At 34.7% G+C, this 24,347-nt stretch overlaps 1 protein-coding gene, 1 long non-coding RNA gene and 1 pseudogene across 7 annotated transcripts; 1 reads left to right on the forward strand and 2 right to left on the reverse strand.

Moving 5' to 3' along the window:
• Positions 1-1,655: 1,655 nt before the first annotated feature.
• On the reverse strand, positions 1,656-3,177 carry LOC106303832 (RPM1-interacting protein 4). The gene is made up of 4 exons (XM_013740166.1): positions 3,073-3,177; positions 2,247-2,666; positions 2,004-2,180; positions 1,656-1,903 (listed from the first exon to the last, which is right to left on the reverse strand). Exons 1-4 carry the CDS (start codon positions 3,076-3,078, stop codon positions 1,883-1,885), a joined length of 624 nt encoding a protein of 207 aa, XP_013595620.1. The 5' UTR covers positions 3,079-3,177; the 3' UTR covers positions 1,656-1,882.
• A 3,103-nt stretch (positions 3,178-6,280) lies between these two features.
• LOC106306561 lies at positions 6,281-21,005 on the forward strand. Of its 6 annotated transcripts, none has more exons than XR_001263163.1 (7): positions 6,281-6,539; positions 6,642-6,761; positions 6,944-7,160; positions 14,193-14,295; positions 14,685-14,892; positions 16,719-16,817; positions 16,949-17,335. It is a non-coding gene; the product is annotated as an uncharacterized LOC106306561 (long non-coding RNA). The 6 variants fall into 6 exon arrangements; XR_001263162.1 differs by having other exon boundaries at positions 6,282-6,539; positions 14,743-14,892; XR_001263164.1 differs by lacking the exons at positions 14,685-14,892; positions 16,949-17,335 and adding an exon at positions 20,621-21,005 and having other exon boundaries at positions 6,282-6,539.
• On the reverse strand, positions 7,443-12,543 carry LOC106306560 (annotated as a pseudogene).
• Positions 21,006-24,347: the final 3,342 nt, after the last annotated feature.

Here is a 24,347-nt window from a genome sequence, read left to right on the forward strand (position 1 = left end):
CAACGATTACAATAGTTTAACACCAAAGGTTGCAATGGTTTATCATTAATAGTCACAAACACAAACAATTGCAATTGTTCATCTAGACAATGCAATGCTTCACTTAAATGTTTGCAATGATACACTTAAATAACCAACATGTTCATCTTTCATCTCCACTCTTGAAGCCTCTGCGCACTGGACCTGCCTTCCACCGACAGGTGTATCTGGAGATATTTTCTCCTCGGTTGTATGGGCCATCTTGACCGCTCGTAACCAACTGATATTTGAATCAAGACATGCTTCTCCATCTGGAACGATTACAAGAGCAATCACATGAGCCCAAAAATTGAATTTGGCTCAGGTGGAGAAGTTTTCACCAATGTCCCCTGCAAAGATTCGATCGATGAATCAAACCTTCAACATTCCTCTGAACACGATCTACTATAATACTGATGCGGCGTGGAGGCAAGATAACCTATCAACAGGAATCAGATGGATCTTCAGCTTGAATGAATCTTCTGCTCTTACGCATGCCATTCACCCTGGCTAGACCAAAATGTGCCTTAGATCAGACTCCCTAGCGCTCATTAGAGCCGTCAATTCAAATTCAAACCGAAGAACCTCTATGGAGTCCTTTCAGATATCGGATCTCTATTATCTTCTTTCAGTTTTTGTTTTGTTTTCTTTCATTCCAAAGAAACAAAATGGGACCACCGACTCTATGGCAAAGGCCTCGTTTTGTAACTTGAACTCTTCTTGGACCTTGACTTAATTATCTTAGAGAAAGTATGGTAGTTCAAAAAATATATCTATTTAAAATAATTTTTATAGTTAATTTTTAATAATATAAATATTTTAGAACTGTAGGACACACCTTAGCGTTTTACGTTTCTTATATATTATTTGAGAAACATTACAACATTTTAGCTATAGCTATGACACATGGCATCACTAAAATGCTTCTCAAAGTTCTTACATAAATATGTTGGTCCATCTAAATATATATTATAGTTTTCATTAAACTAATCATAAAATTAATTAAATTTTTTATTATAAAAATACAAATGATCATAAAAATAAGAGTAAAAGTTTCATTTAATGGATATTCAGAATAAGCTACAGATATTAAACAATATACCATATAAAAACCCTAAATATTTTAATTTCAAAAATTGCATTGAACAAGAATTGAGATCTTAATATTAAATTTTCTAAATTTGCAGTGAAATTTCAAGAACGACTGTAAATTTTAAAATTATTAAAATCTCACATTGAAAATTTTGTTATCAATAATTTAAAATTTTGTTATAAATAACAGAAATGATCATCAAACCATATGACTAGGAAGTTTCATTTAATAGATATGTATATTAAAATATACAATATATCTATATTAATTTCATTTAAATTTAATTATATACAATATAAAATAAAAAAAAAGTTATTTATGTGCTTGTGTCAATTTAATAGTTAATAGTTTCTCAATTATTCAATATATATTTATTATTTTGTTATTTTATAATATGTAAAAATGTAAAATAAATAATAATACATAAAAGTAATTTGTATATATAATGTTCATTTAATCCACTCGTGCTATGAATTTTGAGGAGGGGGAGGGAGGGGGGGGGACTTGAGAGGTACTCAAATGTCTCTGTTTCCAACCACGCCGGTTCAGCAAATAGGTCGGCCCATACCAATATATGACGAATTTGCAAGCAAGTCCAAAACTGGAATGTGTAGCATGACAATACAAAAAGCAAAATGAAAAATTACAAAACATAGTGATTAGTCCATCCAAAAGTAGCTCGGAACGTGTGTGATTATAAGATTACAACACACTGATTCCTCAATAGGTATATACAATCTTCCCGCAACAACGTTTTCCATTTCATTTTCCTCAAAAGCCAAAGCAGCAACACTGTCAATCACAGAAACAAAAACAAAAGACATTGTTAAGAAAAAAACTATTTAAAATATTTTAGAATCAGAAGCAATGAGCTTGAAGGAGAGTGTCTTACTCTGGAAGTGTTGGAAGGGTTATTACGGAAGTGAGGCGGAGTTCTTGAAGATCCTCCACTCACATTAGAGCTCCTCTCTTCACGGACTTTGTTGAAAATGTGTGTGTATCCATCAGCTGATGCCGGGTTATTCTCATCCCAATCACCAAACTTGGGCACCACCGTCACCTTTTCAGGCTAGAAAAACAGTTATAATGAGATCAAGACCGAACAAAGAAGATCAAAGATGATTATTGTTCTTACGCTTTCAACAGCTCTAAGGTTGGGTTTGGGCTTTGATCTTCCAATGCCATCATATGAATTTTTATGCAACGGTGACTTGTCATTACCATTGTTTTGAGAAGCCCTTCCTTGTCTTTTGTTATCAGCTTCTTTTGATGAACCACCAGCATCACCAATCTGCTTCAACTCGCTCTCTTCGGGGGTTCTCAACCTTTCACGCGATCTTCTAAGCGGTTCAACTTCCTCAGGTTTGGTTTTTGAAAGAGGTGGAGGAGGAGGAGAAGGAGCTTGAGACTGTGAATCCGAGTAATATTCCGGGTCGGTCGGGTTCACTACACTGCCGCCGGGAGCTCGAGCTCTATTGGCATTTTCAAAGTAAGCTGTGTAAGGAACATCCTCTTCGTGTTCCCAGTTTCCAAATTTGGGAACATTCGAACGCTCCTTGCAGCCACAATGTTAAAAACAATTAATATCAGTTCAACAACAACAATGTAACTTGCAATAGGAAACAGAAGGGTAGAATCGTAATAAAGACCCTTAGAGAAACAATCAACAGAGACCAAGAAATAGCAAGAAGACAAGGTCTTTGCAGTTTCGTTGTAGGTAAGAAATGGAAACTCGACCAAAAAATGGCTAATTTCATTGTACGTATGGAAGCAGATTCAGAAGACAGAGCATAACTCTTTTCTTATCTTACAACAAGAATCATACAATTTATCAAGAAACAGATATGACTCGCTTTGTCCAAATCGTTACAAATAAAGGGTTTATGAGACTCAAGAAACCGAAACAATAAGAAGAACTCCTGAGAGTTTACAAAAGATAAAAAACACTTGAAGAAACTTACTGCCATGAGAGAAGCTCCAGAGAGATTGCAAAAGTGGTACCTTTAGAAAGAAAGAGAAAAGAGAAAAGAGGGAAAAAAAAAAAAAAAAAAAAAAAAAAAAAGAGAAAGGAAAGAGAGAGATGTGAGAAGGAGGAGAAAAAACGAGAAAGAGAGAAAAAGAGAGAGGAGAAGATAGGTCTATCGAACGACGTTGACTAGTGATGATTGTATTCACCAACTTTGTTTTGACGCATCAGAGTTCTGCTTTGAATTCACTGTCAGCGTATTTTAGGTTTCTAGCTATCGTTTATGATGTAATGTATCGTATTCCCTCTATTCCTGAAAATAAGATTTTCTAGAGTACGTAGGCTTATTAAAAATTTAATAAATGTATAATTTAATTTATTTTTATTTTCTTATATACTTTCCAATAATTTTCTACCAATAAAATTTAATCAATTAAAATATTCTCAATTAATGTTTCTCAAAAGTATAAAAAAATACTTTAACAATATAGAAAATCTATCTTTGTGGAGCAAGAAAAAAATCTAAAACATCTTATTTTCGGGAACGGAGGTAGTAGTTGTTAAGTTTCTAATGATTTTCTCTCGTAACCCAAGTATTCAAGTTTCTAATGAAAGTTGTGTTAAGAAAACAAGGTCGAGAAAGTGAAGCGAAGACCAATAAGCATTATAAAATTAGAGATAAAATTAAAGGTAATGTATTTTTAGGTAGTTAATGGTAGTTTTTAATGTGAAAAACATTCAATGCCGTCACCTTAAAGGCGGCTATATCTGGTGTCCACGTTACAGAGGTATAATTTTAATCATTTTCGTTTTTTTAACGCTGAATAATTATGCTATTACAACTATGAAAAATATTACAGACGATTCTACAACCGACAATTCTATATGCCGTACGAGAATTCACGTCTGACTGCATCACCTAAGCCGTCATATGGGATTCACTCTTGACGGTACTCATTGCGCCATGACGAAGATCTTTTGTAAGCCTTTTTCTCCCTTAATTCGCATAATTCTGCATTCTCCGGGAATTAAAACCCATACCTCCTGGTGCAAACATTAATAAACCTTTGGTTAAACCACTGGACCAAAGGGGCTTCCACAATCATTTTTAGTTTTAGGACTGAACATTTCTTTGTCTCGAGATAAACTATTGGTTTATAATTACTAAGAGCATCTCCAACATAATCTCAAATCTTCAAATTTTGAGAATTTTGTCATCACAATTTTTTTTTCACAAATACATCTACTAACTTTTTTAAAAAATAACTTAAGTACACCAAAATAAATTAAAATAGAATAAATATTACTTGACATTAAAATTAAATTCACACAAATAGAAAAGTACATTAAATAAAACTCACACGAAACAAAAATACATTAAACAGACTTTACATAAATTAAAGCAAGTTACATAAACATTAAAATATTACATATCTTACAAGTGGTACCAAAATACAAGAATTCATCAGCTAACCGGATCCTGAAACTCCAAGTAATCAAAATATGGTTGATAAATATTCAGTTCAAATGAAGGTTGTTGCTTCTCTTGATCAATCCTTTTTTAAAAAAGATTTTCACTTTTTTTCCGGTCACATATATAGTCACGTGTATCAGTGCCTGAGGTAACTGTTGAAATAGCATTGAATTAATATACCCAATTTCAATAATTTTTTAGCTCGTAAACTACAAATTAAAAATAAAGAGGCTCATTTGTCACTTCGGAATACGTTGATTGAGCACATATGAGAGCATTACGAAAATGATACTTGAGTAATTTGATATTTTATATGTAATTTTCTAAAATTTGTGTGTACGTGTGTTGTTTTATTATATATGTTATTCATATTATTTTTTATTATATAATATTGTGTACTGTATAATATATTAAAATTATGTTTTATATGTATTTGTGAAGTTTATCATTATTAGTAACTTTTGTTAATGTCAAGGACTAAATGAATAAGATTTTAAGAATTTTTTTGAGGATACATGGTTGGAGTAATATCAATCCTTAAATCTTCATTTTAAGGTTTTGCTCCTCCTTAAAATAAAGTCTTGGATTGAAGATGCTTTAAATGTGAACAACAAAATCGGAAAGAAAAATAATACTCTCTCCATTTCATATTAATGTTCTGAATGATAACGTGCAAAATAACTGAGATGAGGTTATAATAGTAACAAGACACACACACACAGATATATATATATATATTATTAATTTTGATGCGGTATAGATTGAAACATCACCATCCGAACCTAAATATCATTGTACAGTAAATTTTTCGTTACAAAATAAATGTTGTTTTAAAATTTCAATGCAAAATAAATTAATTTTATATGCAATATGACTCTTTATATCATCTAATTTATTTTTTATTTGTTAAAATATGGTTAGATGTATATTTAATGATTTTATTTAAAAAAATACAAATTTAAATATTTTTATATGTTCACAAATCTAAAACCACATTTAAAATGAAATGGAAGAAATAATAATAACAATATCAACAAAGTATAACTAACTAACACCATCCATATTGAGGGTATTGAATGTGTAATTCAACATTGAATATAAAACAATGAGAGTGTTCAAGTTTTAAGAGAAAACTAGATTTAGACCCGCGCTTTAAAAGCGCGGGTTTATTTCTCTGATTTTTTAATTTAAAATTTACAAATATTTAGTAAATTTCATATTTTCTTATATTTGTGTTTAATGTTATAGAAAACTTAAACATTTTATTTTTATTTATCGTGTATGATTTTAAATGACTATTTATGTTTATAAATTTGATATTTTAATGAATTAAATTGGCAAGACAATAAGAAAATAAATGTATTATATGGTTAGTTTTGTTCTCTCATGAATTTTTTTTTTGTAATGACATTAAGTTCAATTTTGTAATTAGTTGTATATTTTATATAAATTTTTAAATAAAGATTTATAATTTTCAATAATTTCTTTTTAATATTTGTTGAAAGCTTAAGCTATTTTTTGGAAAAAAAGCTTAAGTTATTTTACACATTATTTGAACTTGGTGTGAATTGCCCATTAGAGCTTTGGAGTGGATTGTCCATTAGAATTGGTAATGTCAAAATTTGATCTGTTTCTTACTTGGCCCAATCGGTCCAAATGGATAAAATTATTACCGACCAAAATGTGTGGTTCTGCGTAATTCGTGTTAAGAAAATAAAGTTACAGAAAAGGAAAGAAAAAAACAAAACCTACATTTTATCTTTCTCAAAACTCATTGATCGAAATCCATGGCGATTCGAAGCTTCTCGATTGCTTGAGTGATCCACGCTTGAGTGACTTTGATCCATCGCGATTCAAAGAAGTCCATGACTCCTGAGCTTCAAGATCTTCATCGATGAGAACGCCATGAATCTGATTTGGAAAAAAATCAAAACGATGGTTGGAAACACGTTAGATCCACCAGGACTTCTCGAATCCTATCTCTTAAGGTTATGATTTACCAACCTTTTTTCCACTGTTAACAGTTAATCTCAGAAGTTTTTAACCACCAAAATCGAGATGTAACATTTTTTTGTGATTTACTTTTGCAGGTGATTTGGAATGGTTTCCAAGAGTCCGACGAAGATCTGAAGCAATAAAAATCCGATCAATTAAAATTTATTCGAAAACATCTTTGGAGAATAAAAGCCAAATAACACTGGAAAGAAAAAGTAAGTTTCAGCGGGTGATTTTTTTTTTTTGTTGAATTTATAATATGCAGCTAAGTAATAGACTAATAAAAAAAATTAATTGCAATCCACTACAAATTCCTGGTTTATTTGGTTAGTCAAAAAGAGTTAATTTGATTAGTTAACAGTTTATTTCCTTTTTAATCTTTAGATCTTTTTTTCAGGAATCTTCAATTCTCACGACATATTAAAGATAAGTTATTACTTGAATCTTTGTATTCTTTTACAATAGTATGAAATCGTCTATGTTTTAGATTTTACCAGACGGTGGACCTAAGTTTGATACAATTTATGTACAGGTCATGCATTGGCAATCTTTTGAAACAAAGCTTTATTGGGAACAGGAAGACATGTGACAGAGATAAGGCACGCCATCAATAAGTAAGTGCATTTTAAGTCCAGGTTAAAATTATAGTGATTAGGCTTGGAACTGAAACTGGTAGTTAAGATAAAACCTGGAGATTGTTTGCTGAATGTTTACTGTAGTACGAGCTCTTTTTGATGTCTGTTTGATAAAGCGTTTGAATTGTTCATATTCATAGAATATCCTTATTGTAAAAAGCACATCGCACTTGAAATAATTGTTACACATAAAAGTAAATAGGAAGCAGTGTCAAATAGGAATTAGTACAAAATGAAATTATAACAAATGCAAAACGAAAATCAAAGATTCGCGAATATCTCTTTGAATACCACATTCATTGTTTGACGTTGAGGCTTGCCTTCAGCGTCGACAATCAAAATCTTTTGTCCTTTTTTAGAGGCCACTCTAGAAATAGCCACATATAGCTGCCCATGAGAGAAAACAGGTCTCGATAGAAACAAACCAACCTCCGAAAGTGATTGACCTTGGCTTTTATTGATCGTTATAGCAAATGCCACAGCAATAGGTAGTTGCCTCCTCTTCATCTTGAATGGCAGTTTTTTATCTGAAGGTGTTATTGAGAGTCTAGGAAGAAAAACAGTGTGACCGACCTTTTCCTCTGTAATGACTTTAGCCTGAATCATGAAGTCATACATTTCTGTAATCTGGAGTCTAGTACCGTTCATTAGTCCCCCTATAGGATCAATGTTTCTAAGCAACATCACAGGACACCCTATCTTCAATCTGAGACTGGTTAGGTAAACCTGATGCCTTGATTTTGTTCAGAAAATCTGGAGTAAGAGCTTGGTCATTCTTTGATAACCTGTCTGAAGAGTCTATAGAATCAGAGCTCAAATAGAACTTTTCCTCACCTGCATTGACAACAAAAATTTTAACCACAAATAAATCGTTCATTGAGAAGTCAGTAATCTAAACAAAAACGTATCCACAAACGAACCTGGCAGCTTGTCCAACATATGCTGATTAATCATGTTCACATCTTCATTAGTAGGACAAAGTATTGCTCTTTCTTGAAAAAACTTAGGTTCTCTATTCTGCAATAAAGAAACAGCATCCCCATACACTGCTTTGCTTATAGAATCTATTGGATCATCAGCATCAAGAATCAAAAACTCATCGGGAATAGTGATTAGAGCTTCGCCATCGTTTCCATCACCAATTTTTCCATCTCCAACATCTAAAATCCACTGCGAAAACTCCTTTAATTCTTTTGCATCTTCAGGTGTGAGATCATTTGACATCAGCCTCATGTTCTTTGTTGGCTCTAAAACTTGAACATGCTTCCAAAGATAAGAAGAATTAAGTGACTCCAGAACTATTTCCGGCCTTCCAGCTCCATGAATAACTGGCAGTACTTGTCTAAAATCTCCACCCAAGACAACTACTTTCCCGGCAAATGGTCTGTTATCTTTTTTTCCAATGATATATGCCATGCTTCTATCCAAAGACTCAAAACAGTGCTTACTCATCATTGGAGCTTCGTCCCAGATGATAAGAGAGGCTTCTTTCACCAAATCCGCCTGATCAGTTCCTGGTACCAGATTGCAATAAGAAAACTCATCTGGGTTTATAGGAATCCCGAATCTAGAATGTGCTGTTCTTCCTCCTGGTAGCAATAGAGAAGCTATTCCACTTGATGCCACATTCAGACAGATTTCACCCCTCATTCTGATAGCAGCAGAAAGCAGCTTCCACAAGAAGGTTTTTCCAGTTCCACCAAACCCATAAACAAAAAACACACCTCCTTTCTTAGTAAAAACAGCATCGGTAATCTCATCATAGATTTTCCTTTGCTCATCAGTGAGTTTTGGAAAGTCACGATCATGATCAGCTTTTAACTCCTCCCGGTTGTAACTGAGCTCATCCATAATCAGCACGTTTTCGTTAATGATGTCTGGGAGTGGCTGTGGCATAGAGGTCCAGTTAGCCAATGAAGTTCCATTATTTTTTAAAATCTTTTCGATCTCTATAAGGGCTGCTTCTTTTTTTTCGTCATCTGACAAACAAAGATCTGCGTGTGTCACAAGGTTGGGAAAGTCGTTAAGTGGTGTTTTAGTAATTGAATCCACGCAATCAGACTCAAATAAATAAATATATTACCTGGGCGATGCAGTTGCTGTCTTCGTTTATATTGAATGTCCTCAGAGAAGAATTCCCAATTTTTCTCCCACACCTCTTCAGGCTTTGACAAAGTACCAGACATTAACATGATCACAAATGCATGGCGCATGTATGATGCCGAACCAGTAAAACTTGTCCTCACAAGCTCATCAATATATTCTTGATCATCTTCAAGTAGCCCTCTTGCAAAACATGTCTCTTTATATGTTTCATAAACAACACCATTGAAAGTTCTTATGTCCTTATCCTCAAACGGACCTTTAACAATGTTTAGCAAAACACGCATGTAGTAAGCTTCTTCGATCTTACGTGGTGCATAATTGATTCTCCCAATACTAAATCCTTTCTTTCTATCATGAAACTTCTTCTCCTTTTTATTCCAAGTAAACATTGTTGGAATCTCAGCTAAAGTCAGAGTCCGAGCAACTTCACTAACCTTGCACAATTCGAACCAGCCCATAAACATAGTATTTTCAATGAGTTTTCGGCTGGTCACTTTTTCGTACGTGTCATCATCCTTAAAAACAATGATCTATTTTCATGGTAGGTGAAATTGTATTCTCTCAACTGGAGTTGATCTATAATGTATTGGGAACTGAAAGATCCTCCATCCACCTTCACTTGCAGATACATATCTGTAAAAAAATTAGTCATAGCTGTAAACTTGAAAATGTGTTATAAATTGAAATATAAGCAATAACAGAGTCGAAATTATTTGCACCTGCAGTTAAAAAAGTCTTTGATCTCATTTTTACTCTTCTTTTGAAGCTGCATTTGTGCAATTCTCAGAATTAGGCGCACTCACATCTGAAAAACATTAAAGCAAATCCGTTAGTAGAGAGCAGACAATGTCGTCGAAAAAAAATACACTCCTAACATTTTTCTTAAATAATTACTTCTAATGCACGTTAATCACCTGCTGGTACAGAATTATTTTCTTTCGACGAACCATTATCCGGAGGTTCAACAGCAACAGTAACACGATCCTGCCCTTTATTAATATACTTGAATAAGTATTTACAGCACCATTCTGATTGCACCATTCCACATTAATGTGAGCTCGATAACGAAGAGACAACTCCTTGTTATAAGGTATGACATGGGTGTTGTCACACTTGAATCCTTTTTTCTCTATAAATCCATTCCCCTCTTTCCTTCTTCTATAAACTGGAAATCCTTCCTTGTTCACAGATGTTTTTTCAACATGAGTCTTAGGATACTGCTTCGAACATTGCCCATTCTCCATGCATGGAGAGTTCAAATTAACAGCTCCACAAGGACCATGGATCATCATGTCCTTAACCACTTCATAAAGCTCTGGCTCTTTTTCTTTATCTGGAATTTCTGCAGAGATGATTTTGTCAATGTCATCGTTTGTTCTAATCTTGGAATTAGAATGCATGAATAACAGAATGTGTGCATGGGGTAGGCCACGTTTCTGGAACTCAATCGTATACATTGCTGAAAAAAAAATAGACTGATAAATTACAGACCAAAAACATGAATGGTCAAATCGTACTGAATAACTCACCCGAAGATGTCTTCCCCAAAAGTTGTTTATCTGTTAAATCTGTCATAAGAGATTCCAATTTGATTTTAAAGATTCTGGAGAGAATCTCTGGCCTATCTTCAGCACTAAGCTTTCTGGGTTGTAGATGCCTGGTGATCTCTGGCCATTTAGGATTGCACATAAATGTTATAAAGTAATCAGGAAACCCAAAATATTTACAGATAGCCATCGCATTTAAATACATATTCTTCATGTATCTTGCTCCTCCCGTAAAGGATGCTGGTAGAACAAATCGACTCCCTTGCTCATGCATATCTGTTTTGCCTGAGTTTTCAGCTTGTTGGATAGAGTCATAGCTGTCCGATCTGAGACTTTTCTGGTTCATTCTAAGATAAAACAGCCTGTTCGCCTCAATTGTTGTATAACCATCGACCAAAAATTGCTGAAACAATCTCCTCGAATGGAGAAGAGGATGACACTCATTCTCTCTTTCTTGTAAACGAAACGCATACCATTGTCTCATGCTGAGTGCCTTCCTCTTTAGCTTTGCTGTTGCGTCCGTTTCCCTCTTTTGAATCCCAAGTCTGAATCCATCTTCACCATATGCAAAGATCAGAGGATATTGAAGAGCCAGATAAGCAGGGTGAATTTCACTAATCCTCTTAAGCCATCCCGTCTGTTTCTCTTGCAACACAATATCCCTTTTATCCATGTCCAAATTGAAATCTCCAGGAATTAGTGCAGCTACTTTAGATGCGGTAGGAGTATCATATGTTCTTCCATCTTTCTCTCGACTACTAGTGATACGCATATGAAATGTCTGGTCAGGATTAGTGTCAAATCGATCACGTGCTGATCTAAATTGATGGACATAGGGGTTGCACTCGTCTAGCATAGCCATTAATGCATGTATAACGTTTTTCCTAAGTTCTTCTTTCCTTGCTTTTTCAGTTGACTTCTTGTATTTTCTGAGAAAATATAAACACGAGGTCGTCCAGATTAGTTCAAACTCATTTATTAACGAAAATCATATCGCAAACTGGTTAAACTAAGAATCAAAAAATTACCCGAGAATACCAGATCGGTTGACTATCTCAATTTCTGTGTCAACAATATAAAGCTGACCAAACTTGGGTTCACCGTTTGATGGCTTTAGACTACCCATCAAATGGTAGTTCTCTCCTTGAAGCTGAAACATCTGAGGGCCAATACCTTTTTTAACAGAGCGGTCCACTTTCCCACCAAGAGATGTAAATGAGAAAACCATATTGATAACTCTAATATTCTCACGAAAATATCTACTCATTTCATCATCCTCTGTCAAAAATCTTTTCAATATGGCTGGGGATTCTTTTAACAGTGGCAGCTGTACCTGACCGTGCCCACAACACATTGAAAATTTAGGTTTACGGGCATATCTCTTCCTGTTTATGCGCTCACCATACCACATGATAGCCCCACAATGCTCACATTTATGTGTTGCATCACCTTCGTCGATGTATACTGCCTCTGGAAAAAACATGAACCAAACTAATTGGTAAATTATAGGCAAGCACAGTCTATATAACGAATTAAACTTTAAAATTAAAATTTAGCCTACTGTTTTTCCCCTTCGAAGAAGTTTTCCTTCTGGAGGGTCCAACTGTGTCTGATTCTTTTGAGAACATGTCAAAATTCACATTTGATTCAGACTTTGTGTCACTTTCTTCACTGCTGCAATCATAATGTTGTTCTCCTTCGACTTCATATGCACCTTTTATTTTAAAAATTACATGTTAAGTTCTTTTGCTATTCTGAATATTTTAACATTAAAGAACATTAAACTATCCATAGGATTCGTGCGTATTAATTACCCTCGTAATCATGATATATAGATTCATCATTTTCTTCACTCGAGTATCCGTCAACATGAAGGCCAACTCCTTCTGTTTCTATTGCTATAAAATAAAGCATGAAGGATATATAAATTCCTCAAAACAATGTAAACATAATCAGTGAATTCAATACGCCCTAGATAACATAAACTACATACCATGAACTGTTTTTGATTTTTTCCCACATGCAACAGCTTTTCCTTTTCCTTTTTCTGAAAACAAACAAATTTTATAAATTATGCAGACATAATGTTATGATCTTGATAACTTCCCAAGGCTTCTCAGAAAAATACGCAGCACAACACAAATAATAATCACCTTTAGCTGTTAATCTGGACTTAGATGATTCAAATGTAGGAGTTAGACCCTCTTGTTGTGTCTGTGTCCTTACAGAAGGACTGACATCGGTCGTATCAGATAGAGGTATAGAGCTTGTAGGAAAAGATGTTGGTGGTGTGTGAAGGTTAGAACGGGCTGGTAAATGACATCAGAACGACAATTTAGGGAAAAAAAAACCTAAAGAGCAATACAACAGGTAGACAGGGACTAATTGAATAGCACATGACTTACATGAAAAAGAATCGTTCTTTCTTAGCCTCTTAGCAGATGCACACGGGTTTCCTTTGACTTGGTCATCTGTTTTAGTTCCAGTAGGCGTAGTCGTTGGATGAATTCTTGTATTCGCTCTAGTTCTCTCATCATGCGTTGGAGTCAGATAAGATTGTGGTGTATGTGTGGTTCCAGAAGGAACTTGATTGGTAATATCAGATATAATAATTAGTTCTCCTTCAATGGAATTGGTTGTTCTCTTCCTCTTATAACGAAGACGTTGAGCCATTGAGCGTGAACTTAACGAAATGGGTGGTATCTGTGAGTAAGCTTGAGCTTAAGACAATACAAAACGATTAGTAATGCCCGACAATACAATCTCAAGCAATCTAAATTTTAGTGGATAATGAAGACTCACCGAAAATGTTATCAGTCGTTTTTGACCTCTGACCTGGTCCCTGTATGATCGTATTTTCCTTAGAAAAATCACTTGTCGCTGAATTGATAGTGCTTTGAGTGGACACGATGTTTGCTTGTGCTTTGTCAAGTATGAATTTGATTACATGAAAACAAAACGCAACAGATCATTCCTTTATGTATCCAATATCTTTATAAACATAGGCAAAGGATGACTTACACAAGATAGCTGAATTCTCGTTGTTAGCAATAGTTTCTTTTTTTTTGGTAATGTGTTCTTTCTTACTGGTAGATCCAGTTGTATCTTTCATCGTTCTCTGCTGCAAAACTGGAACTCTGCGTTATTCTTTTGGCTAGATTGAAGAATATTTAGTTAGGGAATATAAGATACTATCTTGTTACTGGATTGCCCTTGCAAGTTTATTTATTGTCTTTTTATTTATGGTCAAAAAATAAACTATAGTATATTGAATTACCTTTGTGAGTATTAGGGGTCTATTTTATATAAACCACGTGAAAAAAATAATTGCTAACCATCATTAACTCACATCTTCCAGGAGCCGGCTTACTTAAGGTGCAAGAAATCAGTAGATGATTTGGACATGGCAACTATGGAATCTCCCTCATAGATATATTCATATCAGAACTCCCCTTGATAACGTAAGCCCATTCTTAAAACCATATCTAATTACGGTTAGGTATGAAACTGATTGGTAGTTAGGGAACACAGTGGATATACATAGATTTATGAATGTGAACAATCAAAAGAGTTAACAAATTTTAGTCTACACTTAAGCAATTTTAGAGTAAATAGTAGATTACACACCAAGCAAAGCTTTTTAATAAATATAGCAATTTAAAAATTAAAGGAAAAAAGGCAAAGAAATTTTCTGAAGCATACTTTATTATAATAAGTTTAACCAAAAACATAACCAAAAATAAAAAACGAAAACCAAACAACTATTAAAAAAAACCAAAACATGAACTTGCTTCAGAAATAAGAAAACAAATAAAACCAAACAAAAAAAAATGAAACTTCATGCTCGCAGATTTAGGTCTTCTTGCCTGCTTCAGCCTCCAAATCACTCATCTTCTCCACCTTGATAGTTTTTGAGCGAAGGTTCTTTGAAGTCGAAGTGATATCGCGTGGTGGGTCTGACCATGCTCCCTTTCTCTTCGTGGATGGTGTGGTGGATGGTGTGGACAAATCAATGTGCTCTTCATTGTCAAGGAGATTGACAGAGTTCTGACAAATATGTAAGAAACATAAACTTTAGCAAGTCTCATTATTAATACAACAAATGCATTAAAATTTAAAATACTGCACATCACTTAAAATAAGAATACAGTCATAACTCTTCTCCACTTGTAAGAGCTAGATCTTGATCAGACTCAGAACTCTCAACATTGGCTGACTCATTGAAAACAGTTTGGCTTTCACGGTAGATTTTCCCAACCGTGTAGATTTCAGATCCATACAGAACATGTTCCTTTTCCACAGAAATTCCAAATGTGAAAGTCTTTCCAACAACAGCAACGATGGCGTCAGGCAAATCTGTAGGATCCTCAAGCTTGATGACAAAAAGACCAAATCAGAATATATTAGAAAAAACTCAAGTATCTAGAAAATAACTCAAAATACACACTATGTAATGCATACCTCATCAAATGATCCATTCAAGAGAGTCGCAGCCGATTCGACGATCATTCCCTTGGCAATTTGGTCAAGTAACATCAGTTTTGTTTCTCCTGTGTCATCCACCACAATCAAATGGAGCTTAAACCTACAATCAAAAAAATATAAACCAAAATTACGTAAATGAGAGTCTAATTAAGAATGATTCAAAACACATGCGGTTTGAATATACAAAGTGTTCTAAATTTCTGACCTTGGTGACACACTTGAAACATTCTCTTTGCACACCTCACACCACCAGAGATGTGTAGTGACCTCCTTTCCATGAATTGTCTTATCTAAAGTTCCCACTTTCACTACCTTTTTGTTGCATGTGCAGCAACCAAAGTAATACCAGCCCCAATCCGAGTCAATAGCATAGACTTTGCACTCGACCAAGCACTTCTCCACCTAGTAAATAAGGCTGTTTTAAAACATAATTGAATCACTATAAGAAACTAACAACTTCAATAAAAAACGAATGGTTACCTGAGTGGATTCAAGAAGTCCATGGATGGTTCTCTTAGGAAAGAGCATCCATTTGTCACGCTTGTCTTGGATACTTTTCACCTCTTCCAAATCAAGTGTTTCATCACGACCCTCACAAATGGCGAGGGGTTTAACCTCATCAACAAACCTAACAAACGTTTATAACCAAATTCCATAAGAGAGTAGTTCAAAATTACATGTATAGGCAGTAATTATTATATAATTAAAAAAACACTACATTTGTTTGAAAGCCGCAGTTTCTGCTATGTCAGGATTAATCAAGAGCAGTGATGCCTCAAAAGCATTGGTGATTTGGAGTTCACCTGCAGATTTTTTAAAAGTAAATATATGTTATAACACGTTCCTTACAAACATTATTATAAGGTCATTAATATATTGAAATAAGCTTATACCTCTAAATCTCCCGATCTTTGCAAACCTTATTAGACAAATAGGCTTCCCTTCTTCGTCTTTACTACACCCCTCGTAGAGGATCTCCGCAAATTTACCCCACAGACAGCAGGGAACACGAGCATCACTATTTAAGATATAAAGAAAAATATCAGCATAACCAATTTAACTTGATATCTAAAAAAAATAGCTTGTTCAGGAATACAAACTTCATGTCGCGAAGGGTAAACTCCACTTTCATCCTTGGTTTGCCTGAGACTTGAATAGTTTCAAGATCTCCCAAGTCCAAAACTTGACCAATCACATCTGAAAAAAAAACATCAATACTTAGCCAGAGGCCACGAGAGTATAATAGATAAGAAGATTGCGTAAATAATTACCAATGAGTAAACATGTTTTGAGTGATCCATCCAAAACAGTCTTGAAGTCCACCAAGCTTAGAAACATGTCTTCGTTGATAAGAGGAGACCTTGTGATTGCCGTATTCTGAATGATGCTCATTTTGAAGGGATGATCGGTTGCTCGGTACATGCCAGTTGAAGGACTGAGGGTGAAATTCTGGATGTGCCTCCATGCTCCAACAGGAAGCAGGCGGCCTTTACTCCATGTAAGTTCCCTTGCAAGAAGCATGTATTTTACATCCCTAGTTCAGGTTGAAAAAAAAAGTTAGTGAACATACGTAAAGCTACATATTACGCTAAACAACAAATAACCAACTACGTATTAGAATAGTCACAGCTTCATCGGATAGCACCATCTCGAGGGTGTCCCCGTGCACTGGGTTGTACTGCTTCCAAGAGTGTAGAACCTTCACATGCACTTTCCAGCGACTCTTGTAGGGTTTCACATCTTTCAAAGGGGTCACTTTCATTGCGGTAGACATTTTTTTTTTTATTGTGAATGTAGTTGTGAGTAAATGTGAGAAAGCATAGGCATGTTGTAGGTGTTTATATAGCAGTAGGTTTATCGATGGTTCTAAATGTCTGGTAAAAAAATATCTCTCGTATATTCTTAGTTCTCTATAGGAAACCGTTAGAGTATTGATCAAGAAAAAATATTTAGAGCTCGATTTTGTTTGTGGTTGTTTACATATCTTAACAATATTTACAATTCTGTTAGTTTAGATATCTTTTTAACATAAAGGAATTAAATGAAACAAATATTTGGGTTAATCGATGGTTCTAAATGTCTGGTAAAAAAATCTCTGGTATATTCTTAGTTCTCTATAGGAAACCGTTTAGAGTATTGATCAAGAAAAAATATTTAGATATTGATTTTGTTTGTGGTTGTTTACATATCTTAACAATACTTACAATTCTGTTAGTTTAGATATCTTTTTAACGTAAAGAAATTAAATGAAACAAATATTTGGGTAGTTATTAGGTATGCTTCATGGGCAAGCTAGTATATTCTGATTCATTAAATGAAAAATCGTTAGAGAATTTTACACTGTTAAGATATGTTTGATAGTTACCGAATTTGATTTCTATATACTTGCCTTGGGCCATTTAGAAAAATCGGTTAGGAGTAGTTCGTTTGGGCTAAAATTCCATGTTGGGCCATTTTAAATTTTTTGAAAAAACGTGTTTTTGTATTGTTCACGTAAATACCCTTTTTTAATCTTTGAAATGTAAAGAAACACTAAAACAAAAAGGGCAGGCTAAGGTAATTATGACAATAGGATCCTGCTTTAATAGTATAGATGTGTGGTTTAACTTAATTGACAGTATTCATCCGTTGAAATTTTTTTTGGCGGCCCAACTTTACCATGTGTGTTGGGGTCAAAATCGGTCACGTCGAAATCAATGTCTGAAGGTCCGTAAAAATCGGCAAGAACATTTTTACAAAAATAAATCTTCGAAAAAGATTTATTTTTACGAAGAATCTTGCGGAGAAAACACATTCACGAGACATCGGACAAGAGCTCGAAAAAGGTCGCCACGCAACGACCGAACGTGTGTTCTGCTCGGTCGCTACGTAGCGAACGAGCTCGAGCCAAGCTCGGTCGCAACGTAGCGACCGAGAGTCCGTTCTGCTCGGTCGCTACGCAACGACCGAACGTGTGTTCCGCTCGGTCGCTACGTAGCGAACGAGCTCGAGCCAAGCTCGGTCGCTATGAGCGACCTAGCTCGAGCCAAGCCCGGTCGCTCTCGGTCGCTCCGTAGCGACCGAGCTCGAAGCCAAGCTCGGTCGCTACGTAGAGACCGGGCGTCCATTCCGCTCGGTCGCTACGTAGCGACCGAGAGACCGTTCCGCTAGGTCGCTACGTAGCGACCGAGCGTCCGTTCCGCTCGGTCGCTACGTACCAACCGAGCTCTTCCGAAACGTCGATACGACATTAGTCTATGCATTCTCGTCTACCCTTCGATGCTATCTCGTCTCCCCTCCGATGCTATCTCCCAAAGACCATAGCGAACCCATTACATGTTTCCCGCCATTCTAATTCATCGATCAAACTTTACGGTAAAAACCGCGGAAAGTTCGTTCTTTATCGAAAGAAGCCATAATAAACGCTTCGAGTCAGAAGACGGCCCAAAGGGACCTAAGACATGACTCGAGGCCCAACTTACGATTTCTCAACCAATAGCCCAGTCGCATGACGGTTTACGCTTGGTTCGCAAGGAAAGATAAATGTCAAGTTTCCGTGGATAAATACGAAATTTTGAAGATAGTTACGAAGATCGGAAAAAATGGAATATCTCCATTTTTATGCTATGACGGCTTAAGGGCAGAAGAGGAAAAGCGTAAACCGACCTAGAAGCCAGTATATAAGGAGTCCTAGGCGACATGCATGGAAGGATAACTTTTGAGACTCAAAACTCTCGGCACTTAGAAACTCTAAGGCATTATTCTCGTCATGTTCTGTTTCCATGACTGGCACCCGATTACCAGACGAATGTGCACAAGCAGTTCGATCTCTTAGTTCACTCTTGAACTACGTTCGGCTTGATCCTCGAAAGAGGTACGTAGGCAGCCTTTCATAAGATTCAGTCCGAAATCAATCAAAAACCTTTTCTGTATTTTCTTCGTCTTTTGTTATCGAGCTGCGAGTCAACTAGGTTTGAGCTTTTAGGCCGCTAGAACTAGGTAACTCACTGACAGCCTTTGCGGCCAAAGCTTTTATGATCTCTTGTAATGATCGCAACGCTCTCACGCGGACTCGAAATAAGATCTATTGTTTTATCTAAACTCGTTTGTTATCATTTCATGATTTCCGCATATATTTGGTCACTTGCCGTTGGCTCTCGCAGAGTTCCGAGACCTCTGGGAAATTAGGGTTTTCCTAGTTTCCTAATTTAAACATAAATCGACAGTACGAATTTCGGTTTCCACAATGTGGCAAAATTTTATTGGCAGGTGTAAACATGTGTGATGTATTGGATAAGATTTAAAGCTTTATTTTATTGGTTGTGCAGATTCTTTTTTATTTTATTCCTATACTACAATTCTAACTGATTTATTTTATACTATTTTTTTACAAAAATAAAAATTATCGAAAAAATTATGATTTTTATGATCTATAAATAGAAATTACTCTCATTTCATTTGAGTACATAATAAAACGTCATTTTTAATTATAATCAATTGTTTTTGGTGTTTTTTTTTTGTTGAAAAAAATGTTTTTGTTAAAAGAATAAAAAATAATCTTTTTTAACACCTGAAATTCTTCAAACTTTCCTTTTATTCAAACCAAACTTCCAACTAACCTCAAAATATAACAAATAATGGGTTTTCACCAAATTTCTTCATGCCACTATGTGTTCCAAATTTTCCTCCACATTACGGATCGATGATGCCATATTTTTCTCAAACACCTCATCTTTCTTCTACTCCTACGGACGATGAAAATGTTTCAAATACTGTAGCAACTGAATTTTCTACACAAATATCTCTTGGTGGCATGAGTGATGTTAATGAAATCATTCCAAATGCACATGATCAGCTCATACTCGCCGTAAAAGCCCTACATAGACCAGTGATCAAAATTTGGTGCTACTTAGTGATGAATTATATATGGTACATACAATATTGTTTGCAGAAACCAGGAAAAAAGCATATTGGAGTAAAATTCCTAAGTACTGTAATGAGCATTGCTCATTTAATTCTCCTGGTGGTGGAGCTTTGTGCATAAATGATTGCAATTATATGAACAAAAATTGAGTAAATAGATTGGCAATTATGATGATGCTATGCGTATGCAACAAAACAGATGGTCAAAGAATGATGTATTGGCAAAACCGCATGAATTTTATTCAAGTGGTAAGGATGAACATTTCAATTTATTGTCAAAATAACTTGCTGTCCACGATCAACCACGTAATGGTAGTCAAGTATGAAGAAATATTGGCTTTACAAGTAGAAGATTTAATAGATCTCGAGAGAATGATGCAAGTGATTCGAACTCTGTAGGATCCAGTGCTTGTCCAATGGGGAGGTAGGCGGCAAAAAAAGACAAAAACAAAAGAAAAGTCACATATTTGGAAGTGGTCAACGAAGAGTGGAATGAATACAAAAAATTCAAAGAACAAGAATTGGAATGATTGGCTATTGACAAAATAGCCAAGAGACAAAATGAGGAAAATAAATTGATGGAAGAAAATACTCGAACTAAAAAGATGAAGATGTTCTTGAAGCTAAGTGAAAAAGAACATCTCGACAAGAACAAACATCTGTAAGAGAAGTTGAGCCACAATCTATTTGGAAATTAGTTGATATCAAGCTTAAGTTCATATTTTAATTATATGTGTTTGTTTTTTCTACTTTAATAATCTGCGTTTGTTTCTTTCTGCTTTAGTTTTGTATGTTTTTTTCTTTAATAATGTGTGTTTTCTTAAATAATGTTTGTTTATTTTTTCTTTAATAAAGTGTATTTGTTTTTTTCTTCGTTAATAATGCATGTCTTTTTTAACTTTAATAATGTTTGTTTGTAAATTCGTGACTTTCTGATTTTTTAGGAGAATCCAATCGTTATCTACTATTTCTGCCAATTTAATGTTTGTTTAAAGTCTACAATATTCAACAACTCAATTTCTTATAAATGGAAACTCGTTTTTCCATAGATGTACCAATACCAAAAATTTCATCTTACTAAAAATAGCAAAGGATCCATCAGAATTTCTTTTTATATTGAAGACTACAAAATGTAATGTGAGATTGAAGAGATGTATATCGTAAACCAGAGTTCCAAAAACAAAAAAGTGACGAGGACCGTGCATCACGTAGCAAGATAAAATATTTCAAGATAGATCATGTACCATTGAATCAAATTCTGGTTAATAACTACTTTGCCCTCAACTTGCATATGATGAGCCAATGTTTGTCAGCGATTCCGGATGCAATTAAATGTTTTTCTTTGGATCGTTGGAGACCTATCAAGCAGTGACAATAAAAAGGTATATATCCATTAGAAAAATGGACTACTGGCATGCGAATGTTAGCGTATGGTGTTGTTGCCGATGCAATTAACAGATATATCAAAATAGGAGGTATCACATCATTGGAGTGCTTATGTCGATTGTGTAAAGGAATCATACAACTTTATGAGAGAGTGTATCTTAAAGCTCCAACTTAAGATGACTTGCAAATAATTTTGCATGTTAGTGAGATGTCAGGGTTTCCAGAGATGATCGGGAGTATTGATTGCATCCATTGGGAATGGAAAATTGTCCAACAGCATTGGAAGATCAGTTTACTCAAGGATATAAGGGAACCAACACTGTTATACTTGAAGCAGTTGCTTCTCATGATCTATGGATTTAGTATGCATTTGTTTGTTCTGGCACAGTAAAACTATATAAATGTTCTAGATCATTTGTTGGTGTTTGATGATATTGAACATGGTAATACTTCAAGAGTTAATTTTTTTTCGTAAACCAACGTCCATATGACATGTCATACTATCTAGCTGATGATATATATCTTTCTTATCCAAGTTTCGTCAAATCAATCCGACTTCCTCAAAGTGAATCAGATAAGTTATTTGCAAAACATCAAGAAGGATGTCGGAAGGACAACAAACGTGTGTTTGTAATGTTACAAGCTTGATTTAAAATCATTTGTGAGACAGATCGCATATGTGACATATCTAATTTGGATATCATCATGTGGTCATGTATCATATTACATATATGATTTTTGAAGATGAACGAGATACATATGCTTAAAATTGGACAGATTATGATCAATCTGAGGCAAGTTGTTCGAGTACACCACAACCATTTTTCACTGAGGGGCTACAAGCATTTGCAAATCATGTGCATCCTAGATCTGGATTGCATGATTCAAATGTACATTACGAATTACAAACATATCTAATCAAACACATATAAGCAAAGTTGAAAATGTTTCATGACTAAAAAGACTTTAAATTTCTGTGTGTGATTTAAGAGTTTTATTGTTTGTGAATCAAACACATATAAGCAAAGTTATGTCATTGTTACTTGTTATTTTGTGTGTATTTCAAGTTTCGTAATTTTATTTGTTTTAATGATACTAATTTTTATATTACTTTTTAAAAGTAAGGTAAGTATGCAAATAAAAAATAAAATAAACTTTCATTATTTTTTTTATTTAAGTAATTATAATCAAAACTATTATTAATATGTAGATAAAAGTATGAATTAAAAATTGTATTGTAGGGTGTTGAATTTTTTTAAAACAAACTATTGTACAGGTTTAAAATAAATTGGGTGCTGAACTTTTAGGTGGAAAATAGAAAAGATGATGTGAAATATTTTTTTTAGCATCAAAAGGATATTCTATTTCTCAAAATAGAAGTGATCTGAGAATCTAGATCAGAATAGAACAACTAACAAAAACTAAACTTCTATGAACAACTCGAGCAGTCGTAGCTAACATGTCTATTGTCCCGTTCTGTGCCCTTGTTATGTTAGTGAAATCCTGAAATCTTACTTGAATGGATGCTAGCTCTGCTAGTTATGTGGAAAGTCTTGTCCATTGTGTTCGATCATGAATAATTGCCATGATATCCTTGCAGTCTATTCCGAAGTGCTGGCATGTTGTCTACTGAAGCATATTCTCCATAGACCAAATGATAGCATCTAATTCTGAATGCAAAGTTGACAATCGTCTCTATTTTTTTAGCCCTATGAGTTGTTGATTTCCAAATTCATCTGGCCATACCCAACCATAACCACTATATTGCGATTCTGATGTCCATGATCCGTCTATCAAACAAATATTCTGCAACCATAAGGCTTGTGTATTTCGTGCATGGTGTGGTGGCTGAGCATCTTCTGAGGCCTTTGATTTCACGTCAAACCATGTGTTACATTCACTTTTGTCATGTCTAATTAGCTCCAATAGCTCTCTTTTGATTTCTCGAAATATTTTGTCATTTCAGATTTTCCAGAGATACCAAATTATCCATGGTTTTGGTGATACCACTAAAATTACCCTAAAGAGTGATTTATACTCTCTCAAATAAGAGGTCGGGTTGTAGTGCTTAGGGATCGCATTCACAGAGAGCTAGGGAACCTAAGAAATATAATATGATTTGTTAAGTAGAACGGTTTAATGATTTAAATGTAAATTGCAATTTTTATCAAGCAAGTGTTTGCTCGACTGATTGGTTGAGGTTTTGGTGCTTAAAAGGAAATAGTTAGACTTAGAGTTTTTATTCAGGAAACTTGAGATTATAATCCTACAGATGCCTAATAAGTTGCATGCATGATAAAGTAAAGCTCAACTACTTAGTCAACAAGTCAATCAGTTTTCGCATGTTTGGACTTGTCTATTAACTAGATCTAATGATCTCAACTATCGTTTGTCGATCAATTAGAAATGGTTGATCGATGATCCTATAGGGATATCGATCGATTCACTTTTCGCTCCGTCGATCGATTATTCAATAATGATATCGATCGACGCGCTTCTAGTTAAGCTTTATGCGCGGGTTAAATGAAAGCTTACTAAACTCACTAGACCAGCTCTCGCCTTACTCATAGCAAGAAACTTAGCTCAGTTAGAATGTTTTCAGGATGAGAATGAAGCTCTCGCTTTTATCTATCAATCCTAGGACAAGTTCTAGGTAGCTAATCTAGAAACATGCATTAATGACAATCCTAATGACAATTATCACAACTCATCAATCTATAGTTGAGGCTAATCCCTTCTG

Source organism: Brassica oleracea, chromosome C7 (genome assembly GCF_000695525.1).
Source record: "Brassica oleracea var. oleracea cultivar TO1000 chromosome C7, BOL, whole genome shotgun sequence".
NCBI classification, from domain to species: domain Eukaryota; kingdom Viridiplantae; phylum Streptophyta; class Magnoliopsida; order Brassicales; family Brassicaceae; genus Brassica; species Brassica oleracea.